Below are 15,332 nucleotides of genomic sequence, written 5' to 3'. Positions count from 1 at the left end.
TCCAAGGTCTCACCGAGTGTCCAACATTTAACCCCCTAAACAACGTGACCAAAGAACTAACATGCTTCTCTTGGTGGAAATTCCCTTGCTGTTTTCCTACACCTGAGTACAGTCACATTTACAAAGTACTTTGTGCAGAAGGGAGCTGAATTGGCACAGCCTCATTTGAAACAAACAGAAATGTTTTTACCGATTCCTGTCGGCTATCACAGACAAACCCATTCTCATCGCAGCAAAATAGCCCATGGCAAATGGACCAATCCAAAGTCTGGGTGAATTTGGAAGCATCCCTTCTGAGGAACTGTGACCTGTTGCTGGGGCAACTCATATTGTACTGTGCAAACTGCAACACCTGTCAACTAGATGTGATATGGCGTCAAAGTGATTGTATAAACACGAGGAAGACAGCATGCTAAAGTGAATGATAGAGGAGGGGAAAATGAGTGAGACCTCCAGGGAGAGAGTCCCCTAAAACACAATGCCCCATTTAACTGCACAATACAGCAAAAGCCTAAAGTCTACTTTAATTTTTCCCCAATGTGTATTGTGCACATAAGCCAGCAAATGCTGCAGCGGGGAGGGTGTACAACAATGGCATTGTCACTTGTAATCCAGAGACTCGAGGGGCATGGTTAGTAGGTTTGCAGATGATACCAAGATTGGTGACATAGTGCACAGCAAAGAACGTTATCTAGGATTGCAATGGGATCTTGATCAATTGGGCCAGTGGGCTGATGAATAGCAGATGGGACTTAATTTAGATAAATGCGAGGTGATGCATTTCGGTAGATTGAACCAGAGCAGGGTTTACTCAGTTAAGGATAAGGCATTGAGGAGACTTGGAGAACAAAGAGATCTAGGGGTACAGGTTCGTAGCTCCTTGAAAGTCACAGGTGGACAGGGTGGTGAAGAAGACATTTGGCATGCTTGGTTTCATTGGTCAGAACATTGAATACAGGAGTTGGGACATCTTGTTGAAGTTATACAAGACATTGGTAAGGCCACACTTGGAATTCTGTGTGCAGTTCTGGTTATCCTATTGTAGAAAGAATATTATTAAACAAGAAAAAGTGTGGAAAAGATTTATTCGGATGCTACTGGTTGAGTTATAAGGAGAGGTTGGATAGATTGGGTCTTATTTCTCTGGAGTGTAGGAGACTATGGAGTGGTCTTATAGAAGTCTCTAAAATAATGAGGGGCATAGGTCAGCTAGATAGTCAACATCTTTTCCCAAAGGTAGGGGAGTCTAAAACTAGAGGGCATAGGTTTAAAGTGAGAGGGGAAAGCTACGAAAGTGTCCAGTGGGGCAATTTTTTCACACAGAGAGTGGTGAGTGTCTGGAACTAGCTGCCAGCGGTAGTAGTAGAGATGGGTACAATTTTGTCTTTTAAAAAGCATTTAGACAGTTGCATGGGTAAGATGGGTATAGAGGGACATGGGCCAAATGCGGGCAATTGGGACTAGCTTAGTGGTTAATAAAAAAGGGCAGCACGGACAAGTTGGGCAGAAAGGCCTGTTTCCATGCTGTAAACCTCTATGACTCTCTACTTGTTATGGCAGCTGGTGAAATTTGAATTCAGTAAAAGAAATTTTGGAATGATGACCATGACTAAGTTTCATGACTGAAGGTGTGCTGACAGATGTGATAAATTTGTATTTGAACCTGTCTTAGATGTAGCGCAGAAGCTTTAATTTAAACCACCAAAAATTACTAAGAAAAACATGCTTTGCAAATAATGGAATTGAAGTGAAGAAAGTAACTGGTTCGAAAATGGATTTAATTTTCACTTGTTTAACTTTTTAGTGTTGATTCTCACACAATGAACTCACAAGGTGGCACATTGGCACAGTGGTTAGCACTGCTGCCTCACAGCGCCAGGGACCCGGGTTCAGTTCTGGCCTCGGGTCACTATCTGTGTGGAGTTTGCACGTACTCCCCATATATGCGTGGGTTTCTTCCGGGTGCTCCAGTTTCCTCCCACAGTCCAAAGATGTGTGGGCTAGGTTGATTGACCATGGTAAATTGACCCTAATGCCAGTGGGATTGGGTGAGTGTGCGGGGTTACGGGAATAGGGCTTGGGTGGGATTGTAGCAGACTCGATGGGCCAAATGGCCTTCTTCTGTACTGTCGATTCTGTGAATTAAATGCGCGTTGTGGCTGTTAAAATCATTCTGGATGTATGAGTAATGTGCTGACGTCTACATTTTTCCAATAACCTGAAACAATACAAAATGCATTTTTAGTACCCGTGATCACTGGCGCTGTTGTTTGTTCTGCTTTTCCAGTGCTTGAGGTGTGTCAGTTTGCAAGGGACGCTTCCGTTGCTGAAGCGTGGCTCATCAGCCAGGAGTCTTACCTCAACAGTCGCGACGTGGGCAACAACGTGGGAGAGGTGGAAAAACTAATCAAGAGACACGAGGCGTTCGAAAAATCAACAGCCACCTGGGACGAGAGGTTTGCTGCGTTGGAGCGACTCACCACTGTAAGTGAAAACAAAGCACCTCTTCACCTAGGAGCACATATCCATCTTGGTTGGGCTGAAGAATCATTTAATATGGGAGGTGATGGCCTAGTGGTATTATCGCTAGATTACTAATCCGGAAACTCAGCTAATGCTCTGGGGACCCGTGTTCGAATCCCGCCACAAAACTTGAATTCAATATAAAAAAAATCTGGAATTAAGAATCTACTGATGACCGTTGTCAAAAAACCCCATCTGGTTCACTAATGTCCCTTTAGGAAGGAAATCTGCCATCCTTACCTGGTCTGACTACAAAAGGTCGTGAACGTAGCCCAATCCATCACACAAATCAACCTCCCACTCATTGACTCTGTCCACACTTCCTGCTGCCTTGTGAAAGCAGCCAGCGTAATCAAGGACCCCACACGGCCCGGACATTCTCTCTTCCACCTTCTTGCATTGGGGAAAAAGGTACAAAAGTCTGAGGTCACGTACCAACTGACTCAAGAACAGCTTCTTCCCTGCTGCTGTCAGACTTTTGAATGGACCTACCTTGCATTAAGTTGACCTTTCCCTATCTATGACTGTAATAGCACATTCTACGCTCTCGTTTCCTTCTCTATGAACGGTATGCTTTGACTATATAGCGCGCAAGAAACAATACTTTTCATTGTATGCTAATACATGTGACAATAATAAATCAAAATCAAATCTGGCCTGCATGTGGCTCCGAGCCCCAGGAATGTGGTTGACTCTTCAACTGTCCTCTGAACATGGGCAATAAATGCTGGCCAGCCCGTGAGACCAATGTCCCACGAATTAATTTTGAAAAAAATCAAGCTGCACAGTTTATCAGAAACTCTTATTTTACCATCCTGCCTGCCACAGGAATTGGAGCGTGCGAGGGGTGGAGTGTGGGAAGGTCCGTTGGAACCTCAGGCGGGATTTTACAGTTTCGGGATGAGTGAGGCCATGAAATCCTGCCCTTAATACTTGAGTAGCACTTTTGACACAAGCCTTTGTCAGCCCTGCAATTCATTGTTTGGGCCTGCAATGCAGCAAACACACCTTCCAATTTATCTTACAGCTTGTGTTTGTTCATAAAACCAAACTTTAAAAACCCCAGACATAAACTAATCACCAAATCACTTCTTTCCTTCAGTCTCAGAGACGCACAAACTGCGGACCTCATCTCCATGTTTCCCACATTTGATACGGAAGTGGGGAACTGTCGAATAAACTGCAGGAATGAAGTTCAAATTGTTTGTGCTTTGCTTTTTGCTGGTTGATTAAAGGCTTAGTTCTCTGCTTGTCATAGAATCCTACAGTGCAAAAAGAGGCCATTCAGCCCATTGAGTCTGCACTGACCACAATCCCACCCCAGACCCTATTCCCATAATCTCAGGCATTTACCCTAGCTAGTCCTCCTGATACTAGGGGCCAATTTAGCGTGGCCAATCCACCTAACCCACACGTCTTTCGGACTGTGGGAGGAAACCGGAGCACCCGGAGGAAACCCACACAGACACGGGGAGAACGTGCAAACTCCACACAGGCAGTGACCCAAGGCCGGAATTGAACACGAGTCCCTGGCGCTGTGAGGCAGCGGTGCTAACCACTGTGCCACCACGCCACCCCAATATTGTCATCTAGCGTTGTTTAAAATATGTCACCCGAGTGTGAGTGACTTTTGGAGTGGGGGGGGGTGGGAGCTCTGGCCTCCCCGCGACATGCTTCTCGCCACAAGAGGCGACGCACAGTTTGCTGATAAGGTCTTCTGGCCCCACTGCTATCAATGGGTTTCCATTCACTGTATCCCATGCTGCTGAAAAACCCGCGGCAGGGATCAGAAGATCCCACTGGCGTGAACAGCTGGAAAACTCGGCCACAACACGGCTGCTGTTAGTTATGCGGGTTAGCTGGCTTGGCCATGCTAAATTGCCCCTTAGGAGCCCAAGATGGGAAGTTTAGGGGGATTAGTGGGGTAAATGCGTGGTGTTACAGGGATCGTGAGGTCGTTCGTTTGTAAATTTTTAAGTTTTTTTAGTTAGTGTCACAAGTAGTCTTACATTAACTCTGCAAGGAAGTTACTGCAAAAATCCCCGAGTCGCCACACTGCGACACCTGTTCGGGTACACTGAGGGAGAATTTAGCACGGCCAGTGCACCTAGCCAGTCTTCCGGACTGCGAGAGAGAACAGGAGCACCCGGAGGAAACCCATGCAGACACAGGGAGGATGTGCAGACTCCGCACAGTGACCCAAGCCGGGAATCGAAGCCAGGTCCCTGGCAGTGTGAGGCTGCGGTGCTAACCACTGTGCAGACTCAGTGGGCCGAATGGCCTCCTTCTGCTCTGTAGGGATTCTATGGCAACACCTCAACAAATCCTTCATTGGCCACAAAGCACTTTTGGATATCTGGTGCGCCGGAAGCGCTTTGTACAAATGTCAGTCTGTGTCTGTCTTTCCTTGTATATTGAATGTGACATATGCCTGTTGCTGCTGCCTTGCAGTTGGAGTTATTGGAGATCCGAAAACAACAAGAGGCCCTCAGGCAGAGCACGGAGGGGAAACTGCAGCCAGAAGCACAAGCAGATCATGATCTAACACCACCCGATCAGGCACATGAGGAGAAGTGAGTGTGTTAATGTTTCAAATTGGCCGTTATTGAATGGTAAATACTGCTGCAGAAGGCTGGCAAGCATGCCCAGTTTCACCAGAAAGCAGGCTGCCCCAATGGAGATGGAATTTAATCCAGATAAATGCGAAGTGACGCAGGGGGGAGCTATACAATAAATGGCAGAACCATCAGGGGTGTAGACACACAGAGGGATCTGGGTGTGCAAGTCCACAGATCCTTAAAGGTGGCAGCACAGGTGGAAAAGGTGGTGAAGAAGGCATATGGCCTGCTTGCTTTTGTTGGACGGGATATAGGGTATAAAAGTTGGCATGTGATGTTGCAGTTATATAGAACATTGGTTAGGTCACATCTGGAGTACTGCGTCCAGGTCTGGTCGCCACACTACTGGAAGGACGTGGAGGCTTTGGAGAGAGTGTGGAAAAGGTTTACCAGGATGTTGCCTGCTATGGAGGGTCTTGGCTATGAGGTGAGATTGAGTGAACTAGGGTTGTGCTCCTTGGAAAGACGGAGGTTGAGGGGCGACCTAATAGAAGTTTATAAAATTATGAAGGGCATAGATAGGGTGAACGGTGGGAAGCTTTTTCCCAGGTTGGAAATGACAAACGCAAGGGGGTCACAAGTCCAAGGTAAAGGGCAGGGGGGCAAGGTTCAGTACAGATACAGAGGACATATTTTACACAGAGGTGGTGGGGGCCTGGAATGCACTACCAGGCAGGGTGATTGAGGCAGACACACTAGGATCATTTAAGACTTATTTAGATAGCCACATGAACGGACTGGTAATAGAGGGATACAAACAGATGGTCTGGTTAGGAACACGTGATCGGTGCAGGTTCGGAGGTCCGAAGGGCCTGTTCCTTGCTGTGTTGTTCTTTGTTCTAATACCAGACCCAGGCAGTGAAAGGATTGCAGTAAATTGTTCTAAATCTGGCATCTGCAAACCAGGTCAAAGGCTGGGCATAGCTCCTCCTGCCTGCTGTGGATATGGGGGCTGGGGGATGCTTCTGTCTCCCAGCTGCCTTGCACCCATCCCATTTTCCTGGGTGGGACTAATTGTACGTACGTGGTTGGATCACAGCAGTAATCTCCCTCTTCAGAGAGAGTGGGGATAAACAGACACTGATGCTGAGAGAGTGACACTTGGTTTGGAGGGTAATAGCCACGAGGCAAGATTAAAGAAACTTGGTTTGTTTTCATTTGAAGATCAGCGACGGAGAGGTGACCCGATTGGAGTTTACAAAATAATAAGAGGCACGGATAGAATGGACAGTCAGAGTCTTTTTCCCAGGATAGAAATGTCAATTACTAGGGGACGTAGTAAGAAGTCTCACTCACCAGGTTAAAGTCCAACAGGTTTATTTGTTATCTCGAGCTTTCGGAGCACTGCCCCTTCATCAGGTTAGTGGACAACACAACGTGATACTGTTGGACTTTAACCTGGTGTTGTGAGACTTCTTACTGTGCCCATCCCAGTCCATTACGGGCATCTCCACATCACAGGGAACGTAGGATTAAGATAAAAGGGGGGACGTTTAAAGGAGGTGAGAGAGGCAGGTATTTTTATACAGAGAGTGGTAAATGCCTGGAATGCTCTGTTGGAGGAGATGGGTAGAAGCAGCTACATCTTGACAGATACATGAATAGGCAGGGAATAGAGGGATCCAGACCACAAAGTGTCAAAAGGTCTTTCCTTCAGAAAGACATCATGTGTTGGCACAGGCTTGACGGGCAGAAGGGCCTGTTCCTGTGCTGCATAGTTCTTTGTTCTCTGTTTGATACCTACTACAAGACAATGAATGGGCAGGACAAAGCTTAAAGCGGGCAGAAAAACTGCCAAAAATCTTTGAAAAAAATCATAATGTTGGACTATAAGAGGAGGAAGGAAAAGGCTGGTAAGTCTCGGGTCATGAGCAGGGAGAGTTTGGGCAGGTTGTGGGGTGTGGGGAGGGGGAATGGGTTTAAGACTGTGGGTGGGTAGACAGAGGGTGGGGATTCTATCTTGTGGTGGGGAGGGTGATAGACCCCGAGGATGGGGGTGGAGGGGTGAACGGGGAGGTGATGGTAAACACGCCTGGCGAGGGCTCACAAAATGCGGTCCATAGTTATTTGCTTTGGACTTGTGGATTTAAGGGCAGCGTGATGGCAATGGTTAGTAGAACTGCTACCTCACAGCACCAGGTACCAAGTTTGATTACAACCTTTGTTGACTGTGTGGAGTTTGCAGGTTCTCCCCGTGTCTGCGTGGGTTTCCTCCAGGTGCTCCGGTTTCCTTCCACAGTCCAAAGATGGGCAGGTTAGGTGAACTGGCCATGCTAAATTACCCCTTGGTGTTTGAAGATGTGCAGGTTTTTGGATTGGCCATGCTAAATTGCCCCTTGGTGTTCAAAGACGTGAAGGGTAGCTGGATTGGCCAGACTAAATTACCCCTTAATGTCCCAAGATATACACATTTGGGGGGATTAACGGGGTAAATATGTGGGGTTGCATGATAAGTCATACTAAATTGCCTCTTAATTCCCCCAGGTATGTATGTTTGGGGGGATTAGCGGGATAAATACACGGGGTTACGGGATAAGCTTGGGTAAGAGTGTTGGCACAGGCTTGATGGGCAGAAGGGCCTGTTCCTGTGCTGTATTGTTCTTTGTTCTTTGTTTGATACCTTCTACAAGACAGTGAATGGGCAGGACAAGGCTTAAAGCGGACTTGTTGGGTCAAATGTAGGGATTCTATGATTATCTGAGAATCCTGCCAGCTGTGAGAACTAGCAAGTTTGTGGGAAACGGAACTGTGATATCTATAGATGGTAAGATACTAACATTACTCAAGTTCCCCAAAAATAAGTCAAAATGAAAATGACATATTTTCTTGGCAGCATCAGAGGCACTAGGAACAGAGCACGTCATTTGAAAATATGTCTTTTCTTTGGTCTAGACTGCAGGAAGAGGGATGGAAGATCGAAGCCCAGGAGCAAACAGAAATAACTCCTCATGTAACAGAAGATCCATCACTGGTCAGTTACCAATCTAAATTCTGTCATAGTTCACAACGTTTCAAGACGCCATAGAATGCCAAACGTCACCCCATCATCCTCTTCTCTCATTGGCTCGATCTTTCTCTAATCCATCTCATGTTTGCTTTTGTATGACTCATGGACGATAATAGGTCAAATCCAAACCCAAAAAAAAACATTAAGTAGGCAGCACTGGGAAAAAGAATATTTCCACGGCTACAAGAATGCACGTAGTGACGTAGCCAAAAGACACACATGCATGGCAAGTGGAGTAAGGATAGAAACAGGCAAATTAATGAGGGGAAAGAGAAAGAGTCCTGTTTTACCATTTTGATCCCAAGTGTTGGGCAGACTTCAAACTGGGAATGTTTCAGATCTGACTTTTTGACCTGTTCTCTGGCATACGCACTCACCCTGCAAAAATATCAGCAATTCTGAATTGCACTGTAGAAGCTTGTGGGCCGGACTTAATGTGCCCAAAATCCTGCAGCTCTGATTGGAATTTCCAACTGCGCATGCGCGGAAAAAACATGATGGAATGTGGCTCCCCGGTCACATCCCTCCCAGGCCGGATAATGCCTCCCCCTGGCCCCTACAGACATTGCCCCATCCCCACGACATTACTGACCCCCTTATCCCCCCTGCTACCCAGACAGACTTTGCCCCCCTCCCCCAACTTTCGCAGTCCCTATTGCAGCTATTTTCAGGCCTTGGTAAAGGGGGAATTGGCACGGAGACGGGCAAGGATCACGCTACCCGCCTCACGCCCACCTCTACCAAGTTCTCACGCCTGAAAATGGGCGCAATGCGATGGTAAAATCGGGCCCAAAGTGTGTCCATTTTCTGAAGTGGATGCAAACACAGCTCGGGTAGAGATTTGTCTTGGTGCTAATACAGAATGCGTGGCATCGCGCCAGCCACTTGTTATATGCCCCACCCAATGTTTAGCTCCATTCCAACCAGGTGGGGGGGGTGTAACAGACTGCCCCCCCTTCCCCCTCATTGATCTCACACCAGAACTGATTTGTGACTATAGAGGTGAGCGTGTGGTCTCTCTCCAGGCCACTTGTTCAAAAACCTGGCTGTAAGCAGGAAACCAGGAGTAACCAGTTGCGAATCCTATTTCATTATTGCCCCCTTTTCCCCACAAGGAAGCATGTGCCTTTGCTTAATGCTCACCCTTATCAGTGCAGGCTGTGAATGCAGGTGGTCAGTGGCGTGGCCCTACACTTTGAGACTCTGTGGCATTCTGCATTGCAAATCTCTACCCCAGTTGTGTTTGCATCCAATTCAGGAAATTGAGCCACTGTATCTTTACCCTCGTTACTTACTCTATTTCTATCCTCATCTTCGCTTGCGATGTGTGTGGGTGTTGTGGTCATGTCACTACCTGCATTAGACCTCCAATAATATCTTTAAGCTATACTCCAGCTCGCAGAAGAGGTCTTGAATATGTTTGAGATGTTCACACCTGAAGCTACATTCAGAGTACGTAAGGCCATACAAACATCTTTCCTTGGGAGAAGGTGTTTTTCCATTTCCAAGGGAGAAAAAGTCAAGATATTAACTCCATCTTGGCCACTATCTTCTATCAAAATGATTGTCACATAATCTTTTGATTATGTAGCCAAGTTCCATGTAAAGGCATGACAAAATAATGCCTTTAATACAGCACGGTGGCGCTGTAGTTAGTACTGCTGCCTCACAGCACCAGGGACCTGGGTTCGATTCCCGGCTTGGGTCACTGTCTGTGTGGAGTTTGCACATTCTCCCCGTGTCTGTGTGGGTTTCCTCCAATTTCCTCCCACGCTCCAAAGATGTGCGGGTTAGATGGATTGACCATGTTAAATTGCCCCTTAGTGTCAGGGGGACTAGTAGCTAGGGTAAATGCATGGGGTTATGAGAACAGGACCTGGGAGGGATTGTAGTTGGTGCAGACTTGATGAGCCAAATGGCCTCCTTCTGCACTGTAGGATTCTATAAATTATCTTGTACCTGAAGGTGTAATGTGGATATAACAGAGAGACATTTGGTTACAATGCAGAGTATCGATCGAAAACGTTACAATTTATAATGCTGATTTTAACAATTGTGTCTGCAATTTTCATCCAATTTCTGTCCGTAATTTTGTGAACATTTACAAACTGGAGATGGAATTAAAGAATTGTTAATGTCAGAGGGTGCCAATATAAAGTAATTGTACTTGACTAAGGTTGCAGCATTCATTTCCCGAACCCTCCTTTCCCATTGCTACATGAAGTATACGGAGTACAGTTTGCCCTGACTCTTTGTCACAGTTACGCTGTTGAGGTCAAATCATCTGAGTTTGAGGCTTTATGTTGAAACTGGGCCAAACAGGTTGAAATTGCTATCAGGTCATTCCAAACGCATCGCAAATTGATAACTGGGGGGAGGGAGGGAGGTTTTCATCTGGCTAATGTGACAACATGGATAAAACAGTGAGGTCTCACATGTTTGTCAACTCAATCAATGTTCTTGTGCCAGATATTGTGGTCCAAATAAATTGTCGGACCCCGTTAATGTCTCTAATTCAGAGCGGCCAGAAGGAGTTTCCATAACCGCCACAAGAGAGAAAATGCTGGAAAATCTCAGCAGGTCTGGCGGCGTCTGTAACAGAGAACAGAGCTGACGTTTCGAGTCCAGATGACCCTTTGTCAAAGATTTGTCTTGGTGCTAATGCAGTGGTGCTAACGGTGCTCTGTCAAAGGGTCATCTGGACTCGAAACGTCAGCTCTTTTCTCTCCTTCCAGATGCTGCCAGACCTGCTGAGATTTTCCAGCATTTTCTGTCTTGGTTTCAGATTCCAGCAACTAGCAGTAATTTTCTTATATCCAATTTTTGTTTTAGCTTTGTTTAGCAATTCCGGGAAAGGGGGAAATGATACTGCAACTTTAAATTTGAAGGCTGTTTGAGTCCATCTGTACGGCAACTCGAGAGAAACTTAGTGGTTCACAGTCCAAGTATTCATCATGACACATCTGATTAGTATTCCCAGCGAGATTCCCTGTGCCATTCCTAAAGTAATGTTGACCAATGTACCTAATGGAAGTGAATATGCTTTTGGTAGTGGATTATTTGGCAAACAGGTGTGTGCCATACAATGGTTGAGTTTACCAAAATCTTTTGGCGGAAATGTCATTGTGCTTGGTAATTAGATTAGAGAAACCAACATTACTGTTGGATCAATACCCAATGGATTACTGCTGTCAGTCTGCCTTGCTATGTGTCCTGCATAACTCTCTGTTGTCCTGAGATGGCTTTTTGCTCCAACCTAACCAACGATAACATAAATCTTGCTGCATCTGCTTGACTTTTGATGGAAACCTTAATATGGCATGGATTGGCAGCGAGGTTGTACGACATTGATATCCCTTGCCATTCCTCTTTCTCCGTTCACCTTGAGTTGCAGGAGGAAGAATTATTTGGGAGGCTCGGTCACCGCCTTGATATTGCGCCCACTGAGCTGCCCTTGTTAAGAGATGTGGGACTGGATTTTAGCATTGGCCACTCCATAAGGTGTCCTAAGATGTGTGAGTTAGGTGGATTAGCTGTGCTAAATTGACCCTTAGTGACAGGATGAATAGCTAAGGTAAAGGCGTGGGATTATGAGGATAGGCCCTGGGTGGGCTTGTAGGAGGTGCAGACTTGATGGGCAGAATGGCCTCCTGCACTGAATGCCAATGATGTCATGATGCAACGTAGTTTGATTTTAGTGCTTCTGAGCTCATTTGCACCCTGTTTTCGATTGTATGACCTTGTATTTCTGGGCCAGAGGGAGATCTTTAAATGGCATAAGGGGGAGATGTAGCTGGTGGTGGGATTCAAGTGGGGGGAGAGGGGCGGGATGCAAAATCTGGCGGGTGTTGGTAAGATGAGCTGAGGGTTACTTTAACTCCTGAGCCTCATCTCCATTTCCCAGATCACCTCCCCGTTCGAACTGGGTGTGTCTGGTTGGTGAGGAGAAGCCTAAATGCAGATGGTGATAAGACCCGCGCTCAGGCGCTAGAGCAAAGCTCACCAACAGGAGCAGTGGGGAGGAGGATCCCGTGGCTTCTTGGGATTGCGCCTGGAACAAGAGAAGTGAAACTTCCCCTGTGTGACCCACAGGGGTACTTCTACTTGTCCTGTGCCCCACCAGGAGAGTAACTCAAAAAAAAATCTTCGCTGGCCCCTTCTATTCCAAGTCCCATTCCCTCTCTCTCCAGCTGGCCAGAAAGCTGCAGTCCCTTCCATACTCAGGCCAGTTGCAGTTGGAACGCATTCATTAATCTGGGACTTTGAGCTGCCTATTGTAAAGAAGGATGCCACTGACTTTGGCACTTGCCCACCAGGGCAGGTTAGAATTCAAGAGCAAAGTGTTGAGACAATAAGTGAGCAGGTAAGTCATCCAATTGACCTGAATTGTCTCCTGGGACTGCCTTTGCACAGTGGTTAGGGTTAAGGCCCCTCCTGCTAAAGGACTATTTAGCGATTGAGGTGTCTTTCTCGCAGGGTCCAACCTCAGCGTCCCCTGTGGTGAGTCTGCCGGCTTGGCGCTAATCGGTGCCAGACCATAGGCAGAACCTGCGGCATGCGGAGAAGAAGGCGACTTGAGACTATCCACCCTTCCATGAACCAATTTTATACAAGTTGGATGACGTCTCTTTGCTTTATCCACTAATAATAATAGGACAGGTTATTATTTGAATGAGTGTGTAAATTGAAAGAGGTGCATACTCAGGAGTCCTCGTGCATCAGTCACTGAAAGTAAGTGCGCAGGTACAGCAGGCATTAAAGAAGGCAAATGGCATATCGCTCTTCATAGCGAGAGGATTGCAGTATAGGGAGAGGGATATTTTGTTGCAATTGTACAGGCTATTGATATTGTGTGCATTTTTGGTGTCCTTATCTGAAGAAGGATGTCCTTGCTGTAGAGGGAGAGCAGCAAAGGTTTACCAGGCTGATTCTCGGGAAGGCAGGTCTGTCATACGAGGAGAGACTAAGTCAGTTAGAATGATATTCACTGGAGTTTAGAAGAGTGAGAGGGGATCTCATTGAAATGTATAAAGTTCGAACAGAATTAATAAATAGCCTCACAACACCAGATTAAAGCCCAACAGGTTTATTTGGTAGCACGAGCTTTTGGAGCGCTGCTCCTAGATCTCACCTGTCCAAATAAACCTGTTGGACTTAAATCTGAGACTACTTGCTGTGCCCACCCCAGTCCAACGCCGACAACACCACGTCATAACAGGATTAGACAGGGTAGATTCAGAAAGAATGTTCGTGATGCTGGGGGAGTCCAGAATAAAGGGCCATTGTTTGAGGATAAGGGGCTAGGACTGATGGGCTGAATAGACTCCTTCTGCACGGTCGGGATTTTATGATTATAAAACATCCAAACGTTAGAGCATTCGTCAGAATTAAAATGTGCAACTGTTCTTCTCAGCCACTAGATGGTAGCGTGATATAATCCGATTCCTACCTTGGAGGAGATTAATTTATATTTTACTGTAGCATTCCGGGGATTAGATTATTTGTGAGGAAACTGTGGCGCTCCTTTTATTCAATTCCAATCCGCAGTCAACAGGCTTTGGAAAGAGATCTATTCGCGAGCATTACTTTGGTAAAAATAAGTATCCCACCACTTTAGTCATCATCGGTATGTCTCGGAGTGTGATATGACACAGTGGGATTTTGTTAACAGGCATCACATACCCAGATATGTACCTATTATTGCCACAAGTAGGCTTACGTTAACACTGCAATGAAGTCACTGTGGAAATCCCCTAGTCGCCACACTCCGGTGCCTGTTCGGGTACACGGAGGGAGAATTTAGCATCGCCAGTGCACCTAACCAGCACTGTGGGAGGAAACCCACACAGACATGGGGAGAATGTGCAGACTCCGCACAGACAGTGACCCAAGGCCAGAATTGAACCCGGCTCCCTGGCGTTGTGAGGCAGCGATGCTAACCGCTATGCCACTGTGCTACCCTGCAAGTGTAATGAAAAGAATCAGCTTTCACTAGAAGTTTTTTATAAATGTGTTTGTGGGACATGAGCATCGCTGGCTGACCAGCATTTATTGCCCATCCCTAGTTACCTTAAGACTCAACCATGCTCTGGAGTCACATGTAGGCCAGACCGGGTAAGGATGGCAGATTTCCTTCTCTCAAGGAACATTAGTGAACCAAATGGGTGTTTCTGACAATAGTTTCATGGACCGCAGAGTGGAATCCTCCATTAGTCTCAGGTGGGATTTTACAAGCCTTGCCCAAGCGGTGGTGGATTCTTAATTCCAGATATTTTGTTTATTATATTTAAAATCCTCTATCAGCCTTGACGGGATTTGAACCCAGGTCCCCAGAACATTAGCTGAGTTTCTGGCTTATAACAGTCTCCCGATAATACCACTAGGCCATCTTGCACTTTGAGGAACGCGAGCTGGTGATTGCGGCCAGCAGGATCACAAGTGTTTGATTTAACCAGTTTGCTCTCTTGCCAACTTACCGCGTCTAATCTGCACTTGACCCTTGACCCGGGTTTCTGAAAGAGCGCGGACTTTATTAACGAGGCGGGTTGGAGTTTCCTTTCTGTCCCGCGGACAGAGGGAAAGAATTCTTCACAGACGCAACACTAACAAAAGCTTCAACGGCAAAGCTTTATTTAACACAAGACGCTGACACAGCACAAAACGTATCCTTGCTGAACGCATCGCAGACTGTGGCAAAGTCTGGGAACTGAGGGTATAAACGTGTCCAGATAGTAATCGCGTTGTCTTTTTAACTTGTTCCTGGGTGTGTAGGCTTTGTAGCCTTTTTTTTTGTTAGTTGCACAGACACCTATATATTCAATCATCTCCCTCGCACCACTTACAACTTTGTTATTCTTTCTGTTGTGTCATTCACGTACCTTAATTTTATTCCCCCACCCCACAAGAGACCTTTCTTGCTCACGTCCTGATATATGTATTTGCAAATTCAGTTGTTTATGTTCTCGCAAGTGATTTTTCCAGATCCTTTTGTTTTCTTCCCGCCCCCCCCCCCCCACAAGGCTTTTGAATAAAACAAGTCTTTGTCCATGATTAATTTTCATTGTGTTTATGTTGCTGGCCTATTTATTTATTTTCTCCTGCTGCTGCGCTGCAGAGAACCGAATTTTGAGAATTTGCTTGGATTTACTTTGGCATGGTTTGCACGTTCCGTTGGCTGCTGTGCA

At 46.3% G+C, this 15,332-nt stretch overlaps 1 protein-coding gene across 4 annotated transcripts in view; it reads left to right on the top strand.

Moving 5' to 3' along the window:
* LOC145352778 (spectrin beta chain, non-erythrocytic 1-like) overlaps nt 1-15,332 on the top strand; it is a 225,802-nt gene that overhangs the window by 169,958 nt on the left and 40,512 nt on the right. For all 4 annotated transcript variants that reach the window (XM_080203089.1, XM_080203087.1, XM_080203088.1 and 1 more), the window contains 3 exons: nt 2,288-2,484; nt 4,975-5,096; nt 8,034-8,112. In XM_080203089.1, the coding sequence (XP_080059215.1) occupies nt 2,288-2,484; nt 4,975-5,096; nt 8,034-8,112 (398 nt within the window). The remainder of the gene's footprint in view (nt 1-2,287; nt 2,485-4,974; nt 5,097-8,033; nt 8,113-15,332) is intronic.

The sequence above is a fragment of the Carcharhinus amblyrhynchos genome, chromosome 14 (genome assembly GCF_965287045.1).
Source record: "Carcharhinus amblyrhynchos chromosome 14, sCarAmb.v2.hapA, whole genome shotgun sequence".
Taxonomy (NCBI): Eukaryota; Metazoa; Chordata; class Chondrichthyes; order Carcharhiniformes; family Carcharhinidae; genus Carcharhinus; species Carcharhinus amblyrhynchos.
This window is presented reverse-complemented; position numbering and strand designations above follow the sequence as displayed.